Source organism: Sprattus sprattus (genome assembly GCF_963457725.1).
Source record: "Sprattus sprattus genome assembly, chromosome: 9".
Taxonomy (NCBI): domain Eukaryota; kingdom Metazoa; phylum Chordata; class Actinopteri; order Clupeiformes; family Clupeidae; genus Sprattus; species Sprattus sprattus.
Window position 1 is genome coordinate 21,645,113 of NC_137928.1, and position 23,073 is coordinate 21,668,185.

The following is a 23,073-nucleotide window of genomic DNA, read 5'->3' on the forward strand; positions in this document are numbered from 1 at the left end:
ATATAGCTGACATTTTTCTAGATGTCTTCTTTAGACACACTGGCCTTATAATTAAATATCGAATTCATACAATATGTAATTTTTCTCGGGGATACAAAGTTTCGTTATCTCGAGATATTCACATATAATTCCAGACCTCGAGAAAACGGGCGTACAAATGAAATGTTAATATTGGGCATATTTGGGCTGCCGTGAAATTGCAAAACAAATGACTAAATCAGATATTTCAGTTGATTCAAAGTTGATGTGAGCATTGTCAGTTGCATTTCATCAACCTCTCCGCTAGGACGCTATCTGATCCTTTGTTCCCCCTTCCCCCCATCAAAATCTAGCCGTGACAGATATTTTGAGAAGCCTCTCGCTGTTATTTTCCCATCGCACCGATTTAACAAACACAGACCATGCACACTATGGAAATTCCTCCGTTGACATACTTTAATGTACTCCAAAGGGCTGCATTCTCGGAATCTCAACTTGTTTGAAATTCGTTATTGGTGAGTCAAATAACTATTCCATCAACATAATAAACAACACATAAATGGAACAATATAATGTTGCGAGCGCTGGTTGCTGGACTAAAGCTGTCCGACGCAGCAAGTAGCCCGTTCGCTGTACAGCAGTGCTATTGAGGATGAACTGGAGTTATGTATATTTCAACTGTCTTGACGCCTGGATGCATTCTTGCCACAGAAATATAACCTTAATTAGATATTTCTGAAAAACAAGAACTCATGAATCACTGGAAGCCAGTCGCTTTGGTTTCATATAGAGTGCTGGGAAAGGATGAGGCCTTCTACTAAATCCACAAGGATTGGCGCTGATGCTAGGTAACGCTGGCTAACGTTAGACATTTTTAAATGCCAGTATAAGTTATTGCTGTTTTTCTTACTGTTCGGTTGTTAACTGATGGTACTGCAGAATTATTTTTCGGTTTGACAGGGTGTTTACTCGATATGTATTGTGAATATCTATGTTACCTAGTATAAGGTTACCCAACTATTGTGGCTAGCTAGCTGGGTTGACCTCAGGGTTGGCTAATGTTAGCAGCTATAAAGACAATTCATATAACGTAAGTAGTTAATCATGCGTTAAACACAGGTCTAACTATTAATTTTAACCGAAAGCAAAAGTGTACTGGTGCTAAATGACATTTAATGTTATTGTAATTACCTCGTGGAACACGTGTGACCACAACTTGTCTGAAACTCGAGCTGACTTCTCATTGTACTTGCATTTGCTTTTCACTTCTGTAATGTTATACATTAATCTTGGGTTGGCAATTTAACCCAGTTAATGGATTTTGTTACGTTACATTACATCGATCAATAGGTTAACTTGCCTAGCATAAAAACAGTTGTAAATTAACGGTTTTTGTTGACATTTGTTTTAAACAAATGAAAGCAAGTTGTACTAATAATGCCGGGTTGCTCTAATATGTCATTAACCTAGTCGAAGCCATTATAACTGATGGCTTTTACAAGTTGGCTTACGTTTATTTTACGACTCCAATGTAACTATAATTCATATATCAACATTGCTACCAGGCTTTCAGGCTGTAGCATATCTAGCTAGGGCTCTATCAAATCAGTTTAAGTGTATTATTTTTCTTCCAGATTTTGTGTTTTCCATTTTTGTTTTTCAAGATTTGTTTTTATCAATTTGATTATCATCAAATCGTGTCCAGTCAAAAAACGTGCTCTTGACATACATTTATATTAAAAAATTGAAGGGGAGATCACCCTCCGGTTTCCAGTTACCAAAATTGTACAGAGTTGGTTTGCCACTTGTTTACATGAGTGGCATGCCTTCAGGGCTAAATCTAACAATATACATGCATTTGAACGATATTCTTTCAGTAAATATGTGTAGCATAGCCACTATCTCTCCATTTACGATCTAATAATACTGTTTGAATTAAGTTTAGCCCTTTGTGCCCTCTTGTGGTCGTTGTGCTGGCCAATGATGGTGACAGTTATGTTTACAAAATTGACTGGAATGTAAATTAATCTAGTTTTCTAAGCTGCTTGTTTAATCCAGTGGTGTAAAGTGTATTTTACTTTAAATGATGTGACTGGTCTCATTGACAAACAGTGGGGGTTGTCAAGCTGGTTGGAGATCAGCTTCTTTTGGATGTTTGCAAATGCACATTGCATACAATATGGTATTGCTGACAACAATAGGAGGATAGGTACGGGCTCAATATTAGTATACAGACCAACATAGTTACACCTGGCCAGCAAGCTGCGTGTCAGCCACCTTAAGCTGATCTGGTATCAGTTATGGTACTGCACCTGTTGTAGACATGTGCATGGGTATGTGATAGGGGTGTAAATATCTCATGACAAAGACGATCCGATTCGTATCTCTATACATGGGCACGAAACGATACAAGAAAAGATGCATGTTGATAAAACGGTTCAGTACGATTCGATGCAAAGCGGAGCTTTGGCCATTGAAATGCATAGCGTAGCTAGAATAGCATTGGCAATTCAAATGAATAGCGTAGCTAGCATAACAGTCATTGGCCATTCAAATGAATGGGAGTTGTAATCTGTCGATGGGTTTTGTAATCTGTCATTCTCTCCAGGTCTTGGCGTTATTTCGGAGAAAACAGCCTGATTGGCCAAAGCCCGCATAGCATAAACCAATGACAGGCTGTCATTGTTCTGACTGAGCTCAAATGCAACAGGTCAGCGAGTGCCTGTGTTTTGCGCAGCAAAAAAACGGAGAGACAAATGCTTGTGAACCGTTTCATAACTTTTAAATCGGCAAAGACCAGTTCATGTCATTTTAAAACCAATACGGGACACGCATCGATGTAGTTGTATCTTACACGCTAAAAACGGATATTGATACGTATCGGTTATTTTTTACACCCCTAGTATGTGATGATGTTTTCTCTTGTCAGCTCATGCACTATAAAAGGAAGAAGGCAACTAGCATAATAAACTCTACTAAAAACCTCTATGTTGTTGAACAACTTTAAGCAATCTATTTTGCAAGAGGTGAGTTTCATGGCAGGATTGTGATTGAGGGATATCAAGTTCATGCTAGGTCTCAAGTCATAGGTCCTCACGATGCGATTTTGCGAGCCCTGTGCCCAGATCAAGGCACATTTTTATCATCTGGCCATTTATGAAGTTCAAGGTATAAAATGTTCAAGCTTTTAGTGTAAAGAAAGTAGGGATGCACCGATCCACTTTTTTCACCACCGATACCGATATCTGAGGTTTAGTATCGGCCGATACCGATCCGATACCGATATAAAAAAAAACAGCGCGAAACTGGTAACTGTGTGTATGTGTGTGACCACACGTGCGAGAGGGAGAAATGAGGAGTGCATGACATGAGATCTTGTTGCATTTTTTGCTCATTTGCTACTTGACATCATGTCTAGTCATCACTATCAATTCATAACATAGGCTGAAAATAATCACAAATAATGTACGTTCTAACTAGCGCTAGTGTTCATATTAGTTAGCATTCATAAATCCGCTAGCGCCAACTTTTACGTTACATTGTAGAGGCTCAGCATGGTGACCTGTTAATGTATTTGCTGGTTCTAGTCTGTTAAAAGACCCACAATTACCAAAGCAGTATTCTTTATCTCCCTTTAAGGTGCATTCATCAATTTCCGTTACATGACGATGCATGTGATCCTACATATGCGAGTGTCTGCAATGAGAATGGGGACTAATTAGCACTGCACTGAATTACTTTAACATGAGTTATTGCTACACGATAACAATTACACAACTAATATTACTCGATACATATAATTGTGGACATTACACAAGGCAACATGAATCTCATTCATAGCTCATCCAGTCGAAATCTTAACAGGATGAACCCATCTTTATTAGAGCGAATCAACATCAGGACATAACTAAATCTCCGCTAAGCATGCTAATCGCTACTAATAGCAACGTGCACTCATAATACACTACCTATATACATATACATAAACATAAAAAAAAATATATATATACAGCCGTGGAAAAAATTAAGAGACCACTTCAAAATTATCAGTTTCTCTGGTTTTACTATTTATTGGTATGTGTTAAAGTAAAATGTACATTTTTGTTTTATTCTATAACCTACTGGCAACATTCCTACCAAATTTCAAATAAAAATATTGTCATTTAGATAATTTATTTGCAGAAAAATGACAATTGGTCAAAATAGCAAAAAAGATGCAGTGTCTTCAGATCTCCAATAATGGAAAGAAAACAAGCTCATATTCATTTTTGAACTACACAATACTAATGCTTTAACTTAGGAAGAGTTCAGAAATCAATATTTGGTGGAATAACCTTGATTTAAAATCACAACTTTCATGTGTCTTGGCATACTCACCACCATTCTTTCACATTGCCGTTGGGTGACTTTATGCTATTCCTGGCGCAAGAATTCAAGCAGCTCGGCTTCTTTTCATGGCTTGTGACCATCCATCTTCCTCTTGATCACATTTCAGAGGTTTTTTATGGGATTCAGGTCTCGAAATTGGGCTGGCCATGACAGGTCCCTGATCTGGTGGTACTCCATCCACACCTTTACTGGCCTGGCTGTGTGGCATGGAGCATTGCCCTGCTGGAAAAAACACTTCTCAGAGTTGGGGAACATTGTCAGAGCAAAAGGAAGCAAGCTTTTCTTCCGGGACAACGTTGTACTTTGCCTGGCTGAGGTTTGTAAAAGACCATAAGGATTGAAAAAGCGGACTGGAGGGTCTTCTAAGTTCGTCTTCTCTGATGAGTCCAATTTCACAGTAGGTGCAAGACTCTGTGGCTTGTAGGCCTCTCCAGGTCTCCCTCTAACCATCAGATGACCATGTGTTGGGCAAAGCTGAAAATTGGACTCAGAGAAGATGAACTTAGAAGATGACCTTCAGTCCGCTTTTTCAATCCTTATGGTCTTTTACAAACCTCAGCCAGGTAGTAGGCTATCTAGTCACTTGTAGACGCTTTAGCTGTGCAGTAGTCTACGCTCTGACCTAACCATAGACAACGCAGCGATTTAAGACTTTTTAATGCCCCGCGGCCACCCTGATACCATTTCTCTGCAACTTATTGCTGCATCACAGAAATTAAATGGATTGCTGTTCCTAATTATTCTCTATCGACATTATCGATATTATTGAAAATGAATTAATGTTACGATAGCTTTATCGAGGGAAGTCATTATCGCGATAATTATTTTTATCGTTTTATCGCCCAGCCCTAATATATATATATATATATATATATATATATATATATATATATATATATATATATATATATATATATATATATATATATATATATATTTTTTTTTTTTTTTTTTTTTTTTTTAATTGTCACCGATACCCGATCTAGAAATGTCTTCAATATCGGTACCGATACAAATATCGGATCGGTGCATCCCTAAAAGAAAGTCAATGATTTATAGTGGAATCCACAAAGTCAATGATTCATAGTGAAATCCACAAAGTCAATGTCACAGAGCCTAGCAAAGTGCTAGGGTATGCTAAAATCTTCTTCTAGGTCCTGTTTGGTAGTGCTAAAACAAGGAAATGACAGCACCTTAACATTAATTTTGTCTGAGTGTTAGAAAGCTGAATTGTGATAACCAGTGGTGATGCGAAATCGAAATCTTAAATCAAGCATGAATATGAATATATAATGAAGCAGAAGATACAATTGGATTGAGCGTTATCTGTATGTCTTGTGGTGGTAGGCTGTGACTTGAGTTGGTATGCAAAAAATTGGCTATAGCTTCAAAATGACCTAGCTAGCAACAGTAAACTAGACATTTCTGCAGTCCTTTTTGTCTCAAAATGCTTGAAAACTGCATTTAAACCCGGTCACTGTTAAATATTTTTCCAAGGGTGGCTCCCCAATCAATTGTTCCTGCCACAGAAAACAGTAAATCATAATAAATAAAATCCATTGTCCTACACTGCTTACTCGGTTACAAGTTAATATGATCATGTCGATGTGTTCATCTGACAGACAATTGAGAGGGAGTGTAGTGTAACGTCTCCACTAGAAAGAGCAGCAATCTGCCTTCGTTATTCTACCCTTTGCTCACAGATAGTTTAATCTTTCAAGTACAGCTAAGGCCAGAGAGCTTTTTAGACACATCTCATTAACTGATTAAGTCTGTACATGACTACATGGTTAATTGTATCAACATCAACATTGTGTTTATCAGCTTTGTTGATAGGTTAGCGGGCTAATCTCTGTCCTGCAGAAGTGTTAAAAGGGAAGTGTGTCTCCAGGATATTTATTGCCAGGTAATGTTCCTTGGTTGTTTGCTGATCAAAATACTCAGATACACAAAGAGGAATACTGGATAATGACCTCATGTGCTTTTTAGAAGATGTCCACTGATTTTGTTAACAGTAGTATTGGATCAGGTATTGGATTGAATCAGGTATTGGATTTAAAATAGCTGATTCTTTAAATGGGGAACAAACATAGTGGCTCGTACAGAGCCATAAACAATCCCACGATGCTTCACGAACCTGGAGGGGTATATTTTTTTGCGATTCATACAATAAATAGAATTGCATCATAAATTAGTCTGTGGGTTTTTCAAACCATCAGATTAAATGGTATAATTATATTCCTTGAAATGTGTTAAACACAGAACTTGGCACTTTCACCATCTGTCAGTTATTTTACTACTGTGGAAAAATGTGTTGCACCTTCCAAAGAAATGGAAAGGAAGTGAGGCTAGCAAAAGCAGAACAGGGTCAGAAGTCATGGTGGTCTTAAACAGCCATCATTTACAGGCATTAACATGTCTTGGTGGATTGCTAGACCACCAAGTGGACCCCTCCACTGCTCCAGTGAGTCTAAAGCAGGGGTCCCCAACCTTTTTTGCACCACGGACCGGTTTAATGCAGGCAATATTTTTCATGGACCGGCTTCAAGGTGTGAGAGATAAATACAGCAAAAATAAAATAACACCACCTAAGTGCATGAAAAATACAACTCACCATAACGATGAATCAGTGCTTGGTCTCCATGTGCCGAAGCAGTTTTGAAGGTTTCATTGGGTCGTTTGCTAGCTTGTCGCCACATATTATACAGAGCGGACTTGAGAATCACCTGTTGCGATAGACCTTTATTTTAAGTATGACTCCTGATATTGTCTGTTAAAAGAAGCTTTCTTTCTTGGAGGTCGTAGGCTCCTGTTCTGGCTCCTCAGTTGGCCTTTTCTGATTTACAAAGAAGCTCTCTAAAGACTTTTTTTTTTTTTTTTTACTAATTTTCGCTAGTTTGCGGGCTTATTTTTTGAGTGACGTATCACGTGAACGAGACAAGCGTCTTGACGTGACAAGAGGCACAGGTGAATGTTACGTCCGGGAAAATCCGGTAGTTTTTTTAAATAAAACACCTTTCAGACTCTAATAATTAATACAGCAGAAATTATATAAATTATCTATTCTTTCTGTGCGGCCCGGTAACAAATGCCTCACGGACCGGTACCGGGCCGCGGCCCGGTGGTTGGGGACCACTGGTCTAAAGAACAACAGGTATGATGCGCTTTGCCACCCACGCTTAATGGAGCTTAAGTAAACTGGCCCTATGCCACGCTCCTGCTTGGCTCTCCCTTCGTGTCAGGAACTGGAGGGGCTATCACTGGCTCAAAATGACAGCAGGGCAGGGGCAGTATACTGTAGGGCAGCAGATTCATTTGATATGGGTTTTTAGTATATCTATGCATTTGCAATAACCTAAAAATATAATGGTCGGTAATGGTTTTCTTCCTAATAGTTATAGCCTAGGTTTTTGTCATTTTTAGGGTGGGTCCTAGTTTGTTGCATGTCATTATATTATTAAGTATTTTTAACTGCTGGGCTACCATTACACTAGCACACACAAACAACTTTATAGCCCTTGAGGCAGTTTAGGCAATATATTGGTGACATGCCTTTGGATAAGAACATTCAGTTATAAATAGTAAGCAAGTATTTGCTGGTGTTATAATATGATTCATTATCTGTATAATATTTTTTTCTAAAAACAAGGTGTGCAAAAATACATTAATGATCTGTTTGACATTAACAATAATGTTAACATTGTAAAAAGATTAACCAAGGTCGGAAGCCAAGCCATGACTAAAAGCCAAACCAAGCCAGGGTGATAATTAAAAATCAGAACATTTGTAATAAAAAGTTATTTTGTACTGATACTACAGTTACAACCAATTACTGCTGGTGAATATGCAGTGCTTTTGACTGAAGTTGATGTTTCCCATCCTAAAACAAAGGTTCTACAGGGCTGCCAAGGCGCCTGCGTTACCAACTGAATGTTAAATGAGATGCAAAACAGTTTTAGCTGGGGCACTCCAAAAAAGCCCTTTTAACAGATGCCACATGATGAGCCTCATCACACCCTTTTCTTTAAAAACACAGAATCATCTTTCCAAGTCTAAGAGTTAGATACTTAGCAAAGCATTTTTTGAAGTTAGTGTGGCAAAAAATAAAGGCAAAAAAATGTGAAATGAAGCCCCTTGATGTAGCCGGGGCCTCCATGGAAATTAGTCTGGGTGGTGAGGTGGGGGTTATGGTTTGTTTGTAACCAGCTGGGGCCTGGCAGTGCCATGTGGGTTGTCCTCGGCTTTGCTGGGTGTATTGTTCAGCTGATCAGGGATTTCTCTTCCCAGCACTGCACAGTGGCGGGGTGGGGAGGGGAGTTTGACACCAAAACATCAAAGCGCCGTAAACCAGAAGGCAAGAAAATCAAGGTTCTGGAACATTGTTTGTTGTCAACTTTTTTCGAATGGGTTTTGGATAGCAAGTCCAAAAGGTAATGCATTTTGAGGTCCACGTTTGAAATGTATGCATTTTGTCCTAAAACAAAACCAGTTTGGGCTCCTTAGATTTTCTTTTTTCTTAATTTAGTATTTTTGTTGTTGCAGTAGCTTAGTACAAATCCTCAGTACACTGTATGCTTGTGAAGCTACAGCTTTCTGGAAAATCCACCTGATGTATCTATGAATTATTAACTCATCATCCATCATACAGTCATGTTTGATGTTTTTCCAAATGCCGTTTAATAACACTTCACTTGGAAGAGGTACCATTTTGAAGTAGAAGCTCTGCATTTTGGATATGAACGAAAACAAATGCATTTGTAAAAGTACCTTGATGTCTGTTTATTTCAGGGCTGACCCTGTGCAGGGAGGTTGGCCTGTTCCTCAGGTATAGCTCTTACTTCCATTAGGAATAATAGAGATTGGGAGAAACCGTGATCAAATAGTTAACGTAGCCTGAAACACTAGTTTCACTGACTTGATTGCCACTAATGCACATCAACCTAATGTTATTTGAGCTAAGCTGGTCTCCAGCCTCTGCTAATATGGATTAAGGGAAAGAGGTATGTGCTTGGCTTTTAACTGGCACCGTGATAATGGCATGCATCCATAGCTCCAACCCCTTTAATCCATTTTTGATCTTCATGTAAAACATTAGACACAATTTCCTGTCTTTACATCATCCCTAAGGGTGCTTAGCTTGGTGTTTCACATCTTTGCCTTGTTGGTATTGTGAAGAAGGTAGTGTGGTTGCATATCAAGGCATCACTGATTTAATTATGAATATGTGGCTACAAACTGCTTTTCTGGAGATTGCTCACTTCCAGTGCCTCCTGGGTAAAGTGTGACCTCACTTTCCTCCCCATTTATGTGCTAACTCTGCTGTGCTGTTCCAAGGGGATGTGCTCTGGTATTCACCACTTCTCCCCACACTCATTTATGGCTACATTTGGTGACCGGATCCTGCTGAAGGCTTGATCATTTCTGTGGCTTTGGTTGACTAGCCATGGCCAGGGTTGTTCCATATCAGAATCTTTGTGGCTTGGGTTTGTGGCTGAACTCATCAAGATCATGTTAAAGTCAACACTATAAAAATATTTCTGATGTCATCAGTTAACCAGTTGATGTCAACTCCAAAATGGTACATTTAGTGTGTTGTCTGTAGGACTGTCCTGATAATCATGTCTTCCCTTCCAGGTGCTGAGGAGAAGTGGAGATGCTGATGCTCTGGCAGCTGAAGTTTAAAGACACTGTCTGACACCTTCCTCTGTACAAGGTCTCTCTCCAACTGCTCCTCAACCTCAGCCAGATTGGATGCAGCAGAAGAATAAGCAAAGAAAGAGAAAAAAAAGCTGCAGGCTTCTCTCCCTCTCTGTGCGAGGGACTGCCATGTGTCTGGGACAATGAAAGGCTGAAAAGAGAATTGAAAGTAGGAGCATAGTGTGACGGAGAGTGAGAGGAGGTTGAGGAGCAGAAGAGAAGGGAAGAGAAGTGAGTGAGAGCTAGGGAGAGAGGGACGAGGGAGAAAGAGGAAATTCCTGCCACTGTTTTACTTGGTGCCAGACGGTCCACAGAGCCACACTATGACCAGTCTCTTCAGGCGCAGCAGCAGCAATGGAGGCTCTCGGAGTGGCTCTGGCCCGGGGGAGCTCAACAACAGCCGGCCGCCGCGACAGGTTCGACGGCTGGAATTCAACCAGGCCATGGAAGACTTCAAGGTCATGTTCCCTACCATGGACTACGAGGTGATTGAGTGCGTACTGCGCTCCAACAGTGGAGCGGTGGACGCCACCATCGACCAGCTCCTGCAGATGAGCATCGATGGACAGGGCTCAGACGACAGTTCCGACTCTGATGACAGCATTCCTCCAGAGGTCAGCATCCTCCAACACCCACAACATTTCATGTCCAATTGTACACTACATGCCCTCCCAATTGTAACTACCTCAATTCTTAACATCTCAACTAAACAAACATAGATATTAGGGCCAATAGTTTTCCGCGTCAAAAAAAAGCAAATTCCGTGTCACGTTTTTGGTAATTCCGTGATTCCGCGTCAAAAAAATAAAAACAGCCGTATAATGCCTTTCCGCACGTTAACTGTATGAAAAACTCTGTTGATAGGGATGTTGCCTAGCAACGCTGTTTGCGTGCGTGCAGCACCCTCAGTTAAGATACTGTCGAGTTCAGTTTGTCACCAAGTAGTTGACCATACTGTGCCTTATACATTTCCAATGCTTAAATCATCATTGTTCGACCTGTTTGTGCGGCATTATGTGCATACTTAATGAAAGTAAGGGTTTTCATGAAGTTGCTACTGTGATGGATCGTGTAAAAATACCAAATTTTGGGCTACCTGCTCGTGCTATTAGTAGTGATTAGCATGATGCTAAGCGGAGATTTAGCTATTTTCTGTTTCTTATGTTGATACGCTGTAATAAAGATGGGTTCAATCCTGTTAAGATTTCGACTGGATGAGATATGAATGAGATCCATGTTGCCTAGTGTAATGTCCACTATTATATGTATCTAGTAATATTAGTTGTGTAATTGTTATTGTGTAGCAATAACTCATGGTAATGTAATTCAATGCAGTGCTAATTAGTCCCCATAAATGAGACTGCTTTGGTAACTCAGTGAATAATACGTGCCCTTCTTAGATTGTTGTTTGCCAGCCATCAACACAACAGAAGACTTAACATTTTTTGTTTTTAATGCGATTGGGAAGATGAGCAAATTAACGTGACTACCGTTGAAAAGGGGGGCGTGGCCGGAGCAGAGTTCAGCGCAGACGTGACATTTTCTGACTGCTTTTGTTCTTTAATTAATGTTTGTTCATTGTTGCGATCGTTGTTGTGTTTATTTGAAAGAAATTCAGTCTAACAGGGTAAAATACAGGGGGTTTTGGGCGATTTTGATGCACAAAATTATGTTTCCGTTTGAAAAGTTGCAATTCCGTTTTCAGTGGTCCATTCCGTTTCAGATGGTCCATTCCGCGTATTCCGTCCGTTTTCCGTTTTCGCGGAAAACTATTGGCCCTAAGATATGTACACGTCACAAATCATACTGGGGCCTTCTTACTCCTTACACATCATTACAGGATGTGGTTTATGCTTTCCTGGCAGGGAAAGTAATCGAGGTACCCCCTGGTGGAAATTACTAGGATTCTCCATAAAGATTTTTTTTTGTGTAGATGGTTGTGGGCACCGGATCTTTGTTGTGTTTTACAACAGAATAAAATTCAGAATCTGGGCATTATATTTAGATATACTGCTAGGCTATTTGGCACCCCATCCGATTCAGAGGTCAACGATTCGATTCTAAACCGATTATCGATTCTAAACCGATTCTCGATTCTAAACCGATTATCGATTCTAAACCAATTATCGATTATCAATTCTAAACCGATTATTGATTATCAATTCTAAACCGATTAAACGATTATCAAGGCATTTCGACTTTTAAAACATTTGAGTTTGCTACCCAGAGTCTTTGCTACACTTCCTACTTTGTGTTTGATAATTAAAGAAAATCAACAGAAGAATTACCTTCTCTATTTTTAAATAGAGAAAAAGCTTTTCCTTGTCACAATTTTGACTTTCTTTGAACAATACAATAATCGATGCAGCTTGCATTTCAACATATAATGGATGTATAAAAAAATAATAATTTAAATTACAAAATCGATTATGAACGTTTTCTGAATCGAGACAGAATCGTTTGAGAGAGAATCGAGAAAAATCGAATACTTAGTCAGTACCATCTTTTATTAAAACAGTGAGACAATACTAGTTTTTATAATTACAGATATGCGTTCATTTCTGGCACTTTGGCTAGCTAATGTTAACTACTAGCTAAGTAACTGCATAAGAACAATATATAACTGCAATATCTTAGCTTAGCTTAACATAGCAGGCTAGCTAACAACCTGGCCAACAGTGCCACAGAGCTTGAAGTCTTGCAGGGACAGTAGCTAGTGTTTCATCAACATACCGGCATGTTTAGCAGTTAGTGTAATAACTGTTAGCTTAGCATGCTGTTCACCCACTAGCATGCTAGCTAGCCTGCTAAGCTAAAATGTATAACACCACACAAAATGAAAGCATCTTTGCGAAATGGAATGCATCACAATAATAGTTTTATCTTGATTATCTTGTTTTTTGTAATCGTTGGAATAAAAGTTGATTAATCGCCCAGCCATAGACGGTGTGCTGGTGTTTCTCACAGTGCCAGTGGAGAGGAGGGGGAAATGGATAGATGGAGAGAAGAGGGCAGGCTGAAAGAGGTGAAAAGGACAAAACAAAGAATAGCCAGTGGTTTTCAATCCTGCTCCTAGGCTCCCTACGCTCTGTATATCTTCCATCTGTCTCACCTCTGCATATCTGACCTACCTCATCATGGCACTCTTTATTAGTTAGTAGCATGAGATTTAGCATGGACAAATAGAAGATCCTCATCATGGCACATTTTATTACTTGGTAACATGAGATTTAGATGGATAGATAGAAGATATGCGAGGCAGGAGGGCTCTGGGCACATTGAGAACCTTCAGGAAAAAGGCAACATGGCACCATTTACACTTAACATTGTGCCCAAGATCTGTTCTGAATCATGTTAGAGTTAGCACAAGTAATGAAGAAATAAGGACTAAGTGAACAGGACTAAGTGAACAGAAGTGAAACAGTGAAAAAGGGAACGAGGAGAGTACAGATATAAACTGGAAGAAGCAGACTGGACTGAATAGGTGGAAGTGAAGTAGAAGAGAGGAAATGGGTAGATTTGAAGACACGAAGAAGCAGTCCAGCGGAAGGGAGAACAGCACTAGCCACCACACTCCGTCTAATACCCCTCCCTCCCTCCCTCCCTCCCTCCCTCCCTTTGCATCTCCCTCTTTTCCCCCTCCCTCTCTCTCTATCTAGCTCTCTCTCCCTCTCCATCCCCTTCTCAATCTCAGCTCAGCAGAGCACAGCTGGTTGCCTTTGCCCTCCATCTGTCTCCAGTCAAGCATTCACTCCAGTGCACTCCCAGTCCGTAATGGAAGTGCATTTAATGCTTCCTCAGCCAGACTGGATTAGTTGTCCACTGAAATAAAAGGGTTAGTTTTAAATCAGTAGTTTGAGGTCCAGCATAGGTTTATTTAACATCTGAAATTGCAGTCGTAGTGCAGTGGCCTGGCGTGTCTAGCTTTTTGTTAGCTTGTTAGCACACATAAACGTTACTTTAATGGCAAGTATTTAGTGAAGCTGAAAAAATAAAGCTGATTATTATCCTAAGAGGAACATGTCGTGTCTGTTTAATAGGATTTATCCATTAAGTACTACACTAATGATTTCAAAGTATCACTACTTGCTGTTCATGGACTGTTTGCATTTACCGCTGTGACCCTTTCCCTAGATTCTAGAGAGGACACTGGAGCCAGACAGCTCTGATGAGGAGCCCCCTCCTGTCTATTCGCCGCCCACTTACGACATGCACATCTATGACAGGAAGTACCCTGGGACTCCATACACCCCCCCACCCAGGTACATAACCAGAGCATTTGTTATTGGTGGAATGAAAGTCCAATGTCATGGTTGGAACAGTATGATAAATCCATGGTGCTGCCACCTGCTGGCGAAGTAGAAGACAGGAGTACAGCAACATGACTGTGAACAAGTCATTCAAATACATTAAATGTATTGTGATCATAGGTGTATGAAAATTTAGCAAATTTCTGCTCTAATGTATACTGTATTCTTGTAGGTTTGAGGCACGGCCCCCACCAGGTCACAGACAGGTTCGAAGCTACCGCAATTGGAATCCGCCACTGCTTGGCAACCTCCCTGATGACTTCCTGCGAATTCTCCCTCAGCAGATGGACAGCATCCAGGTATTTTTTTCCCCCTGAACTGTGTGTTCTGTTTTTGTCTTTGTGCCTGAATACTTGTCATGGCGTTCAGACAAAGAAGTGATTTAATGTTCTGCCTTGCCTGATAAGAAGTGACCTGAATAAAAAAGTGCTGTGCTGGAATATCTGAATATTTGCATCTCAATCAACAGACTTTCTTTTCGTGCTCTCTCCCTTCTTACCCCCCCCTCACCTTCATCCAGAGATCTCAGAGTAGCAGTCTCTCTCAGCCATCCTCCTCCTCCACGCCCTCATCCATTTCCCAGCATACAGCACCACCTAGTGGTGAGGGGGTTGCAGGGGGGGTGGCCTCAGAGCAGGATCGCAAGCTGAAGCAATACCTTGATGATGAACGCATTGCCCTCTTTCTGCAAAATGAAGAATTCATGAGGGAGCTTCAACGCAACCGCGAGTTCCTCGTTGCCCTTGAGAGAGGTACTGTATGCAGCCCTGACTGTAGGAAACACACACACACACACACTAATTTACTCACTCACTGTTTTTTTCCCACTTTCGTATTACCCAAGCATGCATGAACAATTGCATACCACACATAATTAAGTGGTTGAAAGATATGCCCTCAAACAATCTTCTACTATTACTCCTGAGAAACCCACTAAGCTGTAATGGCTGTAATCACACACAGTGCTCACACTTTACTCTGTGCTCACACACACACACACACACACACACACACACACGCACACACCCAAGAACAGTACATCCCTGTCCTGCTCCTGTCTTGTGTCTAGTATGCTGAGTGGAAGTGTTGATATTGAGAGACTCTTAGGCTGCTCTTAGGTTTAGGATCTCTGTGGGCCGGACATGCTCTATGTCATATGCACAGCCATGCAAGGATTGTGCTTCTGCACTCACCTCACTTACATGCCCTACATCTCCTGCGCAGCCTCATATGCTCCACACCACAGACTTTAGCCTCATCTCCTGTGCAGCCTCATATGCTTCACACCACAGACTGTAGCCTCATCTCCTGTGCAGCCTCATATGCTCCACACCACAGACTTTAGCCTCATCTCCTGTGCAGCCTCATATGCTCCAAACCACAGACTTTAGCCTCATCTCCTGTGCAGCCTCATATGCTCCAAACCACAGACTTTAGCCTCATCTCCTGTGTCGCCTCATATACTCCACACCACAGACTTTAGCCTCATCTCCTGTGCCGCCTCATACTCCACACCACAGACTTAAGCGTCATTGACTGTGCCGCCTCATATGCTCCACACCACAGACTTTAGCCTCATCTCCTGTGCCGCCTCATATACTCCACACCACAGACTTAAGCCTCATCTCCTGTGCCGCCTCATATGCTCCACACCACAGACTTAAGCGTCATTGACTGTGCCGCCTCACCACAGATGTTAGCTTCATTGACAGACTCCTCCCTGATCTTTGGCCTTCACTTCCATCCCCGCTGTAACATTGGCTTTCTCTTGTTTTAGATCGCTTGAAGTATGAATCAAAGAAATCCAAGTCCAATCATTCATCAAGTAGCATGGAGAATTCCACTGCAGGTAGATATCATTCATTTTGCTACCTCCCAGTCAAAGGCTCCTGTAGCCCACAGTGGCAAGTAAACATGGTCATACTTCAGTGGATGACATGACATGGACACATGTGTTTTGGTGTTTACATGGGAGAAAGAGTGGGATATTATCCACTCCTTTGCTTTGATGTTTGGAAATAATCTACATTATAATATTTGCTCACCACAATCGGGAACATTTTTGTTGAAAACTGATTCCCTCACAATGTCTTCTTGGATTGGATGGTGACAAATATAAAGCCTGACCAAAAATGGGCTAGCATTGCACAATTATGGCATCCATCCATGTGTTTCATCCTCAGACTGAATTTCTATGGTGAGAGAAATAAGTTTGCAAGCAAGGAAGTGGAAATCTATTTTTGGTTACTTTGTTGTGTTAGCTACTAGAATCTGCCATTTAAATGGATGATATTCTGTATGTTATTTGTCCTTGGTGTAAGTGTGTGTTTCTGTTGCCGTGGGGGTTCCACCCTCTCCCCCTGTAGGAGAGCATTTCACCTCTGGCTCCATGGAAGCCTGCACTGCTGTGTCTGATGAAGCCATGTTCCGAGACAAGCTCAAACACATGGGGAAATGTAAGGTCACCTCTGTATAAGCCACACAGTTTGCATACATCAATAATCCATAACATACTCTTTAATGGTGAAATCACGTATGGCTGTTTTCCGCTCCATGTAGCCACAAGGAAGAAGCTGTTTGAAATCGCAAGGACCTTCTCTGAGAAGACAAAACGAAGGAAGTCAAAACGAAGAACACTACTTAAACACCATTCGTATCCTTTGTGCAGGTTCACAGATGGGGCCCTGGAGTTTATCCTAATGAGCTACTTTGAGCTAAAACTGCAGCTGATTTGCCAGGGTGAAACCCCCTTCTTACAGGCAAACTGCAGTCCTTATTTGATAGTGGGCAAATGAGGGCCTCTGTTGAAGACCTCATTGATGTGCTCCCCCTAATCCACTTACAGAAGCAATGAGAATGGGGCAGGGCATATAGTCTGGAGTAGAATCACTTTCAAGGCCAATATTTCACTGGTGATGATTGATCGGTGATCCAAATGGTTTTTAGGTCTATATTTTCCCCATGTTCTAAAAGGGAATTTCAGAATAACCAAATATTGGCTATTGGCCTACTTAAGGACTAAGTGCATAACAGGAGTGAATGAGTGTGACTGTTAAGGTTTTGGTAGCCTTTAGCCATTAAGAGGAGCAAACAACATTTACACATTAGGCAGATGCTTTTATCCAAAGCGACTAACAAGTGAGGAACAACACTCAAGCTTCAGTAGTGGAAGACCTTGGAGGAAGCACTAAGTACTCAATCTACTGAAGTAGTACATCTATTCAACAACACAGAGTGCAAGGAGGTCAGGTAAAGAAGTGCACAGTAAGTGAGAGTTAGGTATGCTTTAGAGATTGTGTTTATCTTGACTGCACTGTCAGACTCGGGACTGCTAACTCTACAGCCAACCTCCTGGATGATGTGGAGGGGAGTCCCTACGGTAATCACATTGCTTGAATAGTGAATAAACCCTTTTTTTAAGACCCAAGGTACAGTATTTTGGTAAATTTTGTCTAAACTTATTGTGTATTTGTTTGTTTGTGCCAGAAGAAGATGGTCAGCTTAAAAGATTGGTTACTCAGGAAGAGGAGGAATCCCAGAAGGAGACGACGTCATGGTGAGTGCCTGTACCAGAATTAGTGATTGTCACGTAAAATATCTTTATCTGGAAAAGGTCTGGTATTTACTGAAGTTTCAACCCTTTTACAGTTTTGTCAGTGAGCAGTACATGTCTTAAATATTATTGAAAGTTTACAAACATAAACTGCCCTTGAAACATTAAGTATTTTCTTGCATCAGATTATCTGCTCATAGAGATTAGTACTAGTGCTTAGTTAAATCTTTTCTGTTTCTTACTGCAGATGTGTGCAAGATATGTTGCAGGATTATATCTACGGTGAAAAGAAAAAAGAACCTGGAAGACTGGGATCACTCTATCCCCAACCTAGACCCCACCAATTCCAGGTTTGCCTGTGAGCCGAGAGCTGAAGGAACGCAGACTCCCTCCCACAGGCTTAGAATTATTGTTTAACTGCATATTACTATTATAATTACTGTATCATAACAATTTGTTAATATATGATTTTGTATGTATAAAAAAAGAAAGTTACTCATGCATTTTTTTTTTCCAGATCATTATTTTATATTTACTCCTTTAAAAGCTCATTTACAGTAAAATGAACATCAGTAGTTTGATTATTGTTTTTGTCCTTTTTTTGTTTCATTCTTTGTACCCCTTGCTCTTCTTGGTCTTTTCTTTGTTGGCAAAAGGATAGCATTTAAAAAGCACACAGCTCAAGCCTGTTCTTTAGAAGACATCCTTGACACAACAATTGGCATCTAAAACCGCATGTTAATGTGCATTTAATGATTGGGTATGAATTAGTAAGCAAGAGATCCTCATTTTCTGGTGACATGTTGGGTACAGTATATTGTTAATTCAGGACGTGAGTGAGACGTGTGAGGAAAAATAGATGTAATTGCAAAATTAAAATGTACTCATCCTTGTAGTCTACCAGATATTGAGAGTTTCCTCTCAATTCCCTCGGCCCTACGTTCAAGGGGTCTGCAAGTCCAGACCTTGAATTAATCTGTTATGCACTGTTACCATATGAAGCATTTTTACTGGGGATACACCAAGTTACAATTTCATCCCTTAAAACAAGTCACCAGTATGCCTTTTCAACCAGTTTACCTGTTGTTAATGCATTGAAGTACTGGACATCTACATCTCGTAAAGAGCTGTAATATCTCCTGATGTCTCAGCACTGGCGAGGATTGTTTTATTGGGGCGGAGCCTAGGTGTGAAACCAGGACTGCTGGTCTTCTAGGGGCATTGAAGGACAGGACAGACAGAAAGACTCTACTACCACTAATAAAGGGCACAAACATGCTGCATAGGAACCATACATGTGCAGAAGATCAGTTTACATTGTACACATTTTGTCTATCAATCTTAACAGCCAGTCCCAAGCTCTGGAGATCCTGGGGTTTGCCAAAAAAATCTCCTGCTTTGAACGGGGCACACTTAACCGATTTTCAAAACGACTTGTGCTGAAGTGTACTTTTCTTGGTGGCTTCGCTGCATTCAAGTTTTCTGCCAGTAAACCTTTGTAAGATACGTGGGTAGGAGTAGTACTCAACCGTGCACTGCCATATCTGTGATAAAACATTTCTATCAAGTTACCCCTTCAGACAAGAATACACCCTGATACAAGGAAATGTAGTATCTATAATGCAAGGCTGTTTATTTAGAAAAAAAACAGATTTGAAATCAATTCACCAATAAAATGTATCAGATATGGATGTCTTTTGTATGTGTTTTACAAAGTAAAAAGAAAAGCCTTTATCTGAGAAAGAAGAGTACCGAAGTATTTGAACGATCAATCGTCTTGTGATTTTTAAGAGTCTCAGTACTAGACACAGTTAGGTTGGGACAAGGTATAGAGTAGCGTGCACCCTTGATTTGCCTTTTCCAGGACCCAGTTTATGCCATGTGTGTAACAATCCCAAATGTGTTTGCAATGTTGTATGACTGAAAGAGAGACTGGGTGCCCGAAGCTAATATATGTCCATACTAGAGCAAAACATAGATGTCGAATGTCTTCAGATTGATTTGGAAGTTTTCCTTTGTCCTCTGTGCTGGTGGTGTGGTAGACCTAAACTGTGCTGACAGATTCCATTTCATTCATGAAATGGTACCTAATCTAAAATTGTGTTGACCGGACACTTCATCAGCTTATACATCTCTATCCCATTACAAACTGAAGCCGAAGCTCCTTGGTATTTGGTTTGCAAGCAACCAAAGATCATTCCATGTCTTGCCCTATTCAGTACATCTTGGATGTTTCTGCTATTATGAACATCATACATGTTTCTGTCACGACATTGATATTGTTTCAATATGGTGGGGTGGGGTGTGCGGCTTATATCAACAACTCAACCACACGTAGCAGGCAGAAACGTGGATTGCGTTCTTGAAGCACATAACACTATTTGTTTTCCTGCCAAATTTGAAGTTCTACAATAGTCCATACAAATTGTTATATTACATAGCAGTTGCCAAGGAAGCATGCAGTCAAATGGCAGAAAAATATTTTGGGGGTTGTGATCAGATCATAAATGTAGCCCACAGTTGTTTTTTGGCGATGGTGGAGACTGTCTTCACATTGGTGTGGTATTGCTCAATGTGTTGCTTCCTCGGTCCCTTAACCTTGTCAAACTGTGATCCTCTCAGGGAGATTTGTTCCTTGTTTTCTTCCATGTGATTGAGTGGTGTAAGCACAACCAGTAGAACCAATAATCAAGACAGGATATTTTTCCAAAGGTTTGACCATAGTTCTTATATTAGATTTGCATATTTTAGTGTAATGAAATTTGTGTAATAGACCAAAAAAATTGCTTTTTACATAATTGGTTGTGCAGAACAGAAGATTTGTGTCAGAGGTAGTCCTTTAAACTCCTTTTCTCATTTAAGGGTGAATTATCAAGTTTGATTCTGTATGGGACATGGACAGGTACCCCACTTTCTTTCCACCATTGTGTGTGCCTCCTGAATGTATACAAGTTCAAATGAAGAGCTGCAATTGAACAGGTTTGCCAAATTGAACAGGTTTGCCACATAACTGAGGTTTGTAATTGAGGGGAATGTTCAGCCTTTTTTGGTAAGGAACAGCCATGGCAAGTTAAATTGGATGGGCTCCTTGTTTTTATTCTAAATTTAACATGAGCTTTCTCAGTTATTTACCATTAACTGTTATTAATGCAGAATAGTTGTAAAATAAATTGACCTAATTAGGCTGCTTTTGTGGGGGGATTATTAATTTTTGAAAGTGGTGGGTCCATGCCTGCCTATAAAATTGGGTACCAGTCCCGTAAGTGATTGTAGTTTCCAGATGTGTTTTCTTACAAATGAAGTTAGTAGCTCTTGTAATAATAAAATATGTTGTTCCCTCCTTGTCTGAGTCATTTTTGTTATTCTTTGTGATCTGTAGAAATAGGATCTTAAACTGGTTTTATAATGTCATACCTTACTGTTTTTTAATATAAGCCATATTTATGGTGTTATGAAACTTAAGAAATCTTATCCAGTGATTACAATTTCATGATTATTGATGTAATTAGGAAAGATCTGTAGAACTTATTTTAGATTGAACTCAGGTTTAATTGGGTTCTGTATGCTATGCTATTGAAAGATTTTGTACCAGCTTGTAAAAATCCAAGGTAGCATGTATTTGATAACTCTTAATTATCAACAAGCACATAACTCGATAAGTAGCACATTCACATACAATAAAAGTAAGAGAAAGATAAGTGTATTGTATACATTATTTTAAGAGCAGACATACTAAGAAGCAAGGGCTTATTGATTGATAATCAGTCTTTTCAATTAAAGTCTGACAATTATTCCTCTTCTTCCCCCCTTCTCCACATAGCCCATAAGCATTTCTGTATGCCAACTTGGAAGTCTGGAAGGAATGTTTGCCACTGATACACATCAGAGAAAATGTGTGTGTATGAGAGAGAGAGACAGTTATTATAAAGTGCTTCTAAGTCAATTCATATTAATGAAGACCGTGTTTCTTTCGAACTGATATATACCTAGAAAGATAATATTCTTAGAGTAAAACATGAATAGGCTCTTTTTCCACACTTACTGTATGTCCATTTCTGACTGAGTTCTTACAGTACTGATAGTGTTTTATATATTGCTTGAAGCTATGTTTTACAAAGTCTCCAGATCATAAACAGAGACTTTAACTAGATTTTAGCACTCCAAATGGGTTAACATGATTAAATTGAGGTGTGGTAAGACCATCTGTCATCCCTTTTTGTAGTTTTTAGTATAACTGAATCTGAAACTGTTAATGTGTCAAAGATATTTTTCAGATTAATTCCAAATTGTTTAATCACTGACTGATTTTCATCAGAACTTAATTTTCTTTTTCTTTTTTCTTTCAGGTTTTAAATGTGTTAGACTCAAGTTACGCAGTTTAACCTATATTGACAATTTTAATAAAGTCTTCAACGTGTATGTTTGCACTTGAAAGTAGTTTCAAAATAATGAATGAATTGCTACTTATTTTTAATATATGTATTCAAGTTAATGGACTCATTTGAGCTAGCAATGGCCTAAATCCAGAGATCCCAATGACCTCAGGGATTATCAGTGCCATTATTATCCTTTCTATCCAGCAGCATCACAGCCTAAACAGCATTCGCTCATGGCAGGATGACCAACAGGCCTGCACACACCAGGGGACTGCTCTACACTTTCATAACTCTGCATCCTCTTTGCATCAAACTTAACCGAAAAAGGAAACGGGGATACACACTTGAGAAAGGACAAGTTAATGTACGAGAGAGATTAAATTGCCGTTTAATGCGCGAGAGTTTTACTCTAAGACATTGCTGGGGGGAAAAATAAAGATAATTTGATCTGCAAACTCCATCCAGACAACGGTGCTGCTCCTTAATATTACTTATTTCACTCTGGTGGTAGAAGGCCTACTTGCCCTCAAACTGCGTCTTAGTTTACTCAGAGCGTATTTTATTCATTAAAATCTCAGAGCATTCTTTGTTTACTCATAATAATAATAATAATATTTTGTCTCTAGTTGGTGTGGGACTGGTTCTCTCTAATGTTAAACTCGACCCCTTTCGCATGATTGAACTCATCCTCTCAGACAGTTACATTCTTTCTGGCATACAAGGGCGTAAGTTTGGTCTCAGCATTGGTAGGGACACTGCCCAGCAGACC

General features: G+C 40.0%; 1 protein-coding gene across 4 annotated transcripts; it reads left to right on the plus strand.

Annotated features, from left to right (window-relative positions):
* Window positions 1–374: 374 nt before the first annotated feature.
* cuedc1b (CUE domain containing 1b) lies at window positions 375–21,169 on the plus strand (the record flags this gene model as incomplete). Of its 4 annotated transcripts, none has more annotated exons than XM_080845327.1 (11): window positions 375–494; window positions 10,003–10,679; window positions 14,200–14,327; window positions 14,548–14,674; window positions 14,896–15,127; window positions 16,153–16,224; window positions 16,742–16,831; window positions 16,935–17,028; window positions 17,696–17,754; window positions 17,862–17,931; window positions 18,176–21,169. In XM_080845327.1, coding segments are annotated over exons 2-11 (1,164 nt in total). In that variant the 5' UTR covers window positions 375–494; window positions 10,003–10,388. The 4 variants fall into 4 exon arrangements, with proteins under 4 accessions (XP_080701453.1, XP_080701454.1, XP_080701451.1 ...); XM_080845328.1 differs by having other exon boundaries at window positions 17,865–17,931; XM_080845325.1 differs by lacking the exon at window positions 18,176–21,169 and having other exon boundaries at window positions 17,862–17,935.
* Between the last annotated feature and the right edge of the window lie 1,904 nt (window positions 21,170–23,073).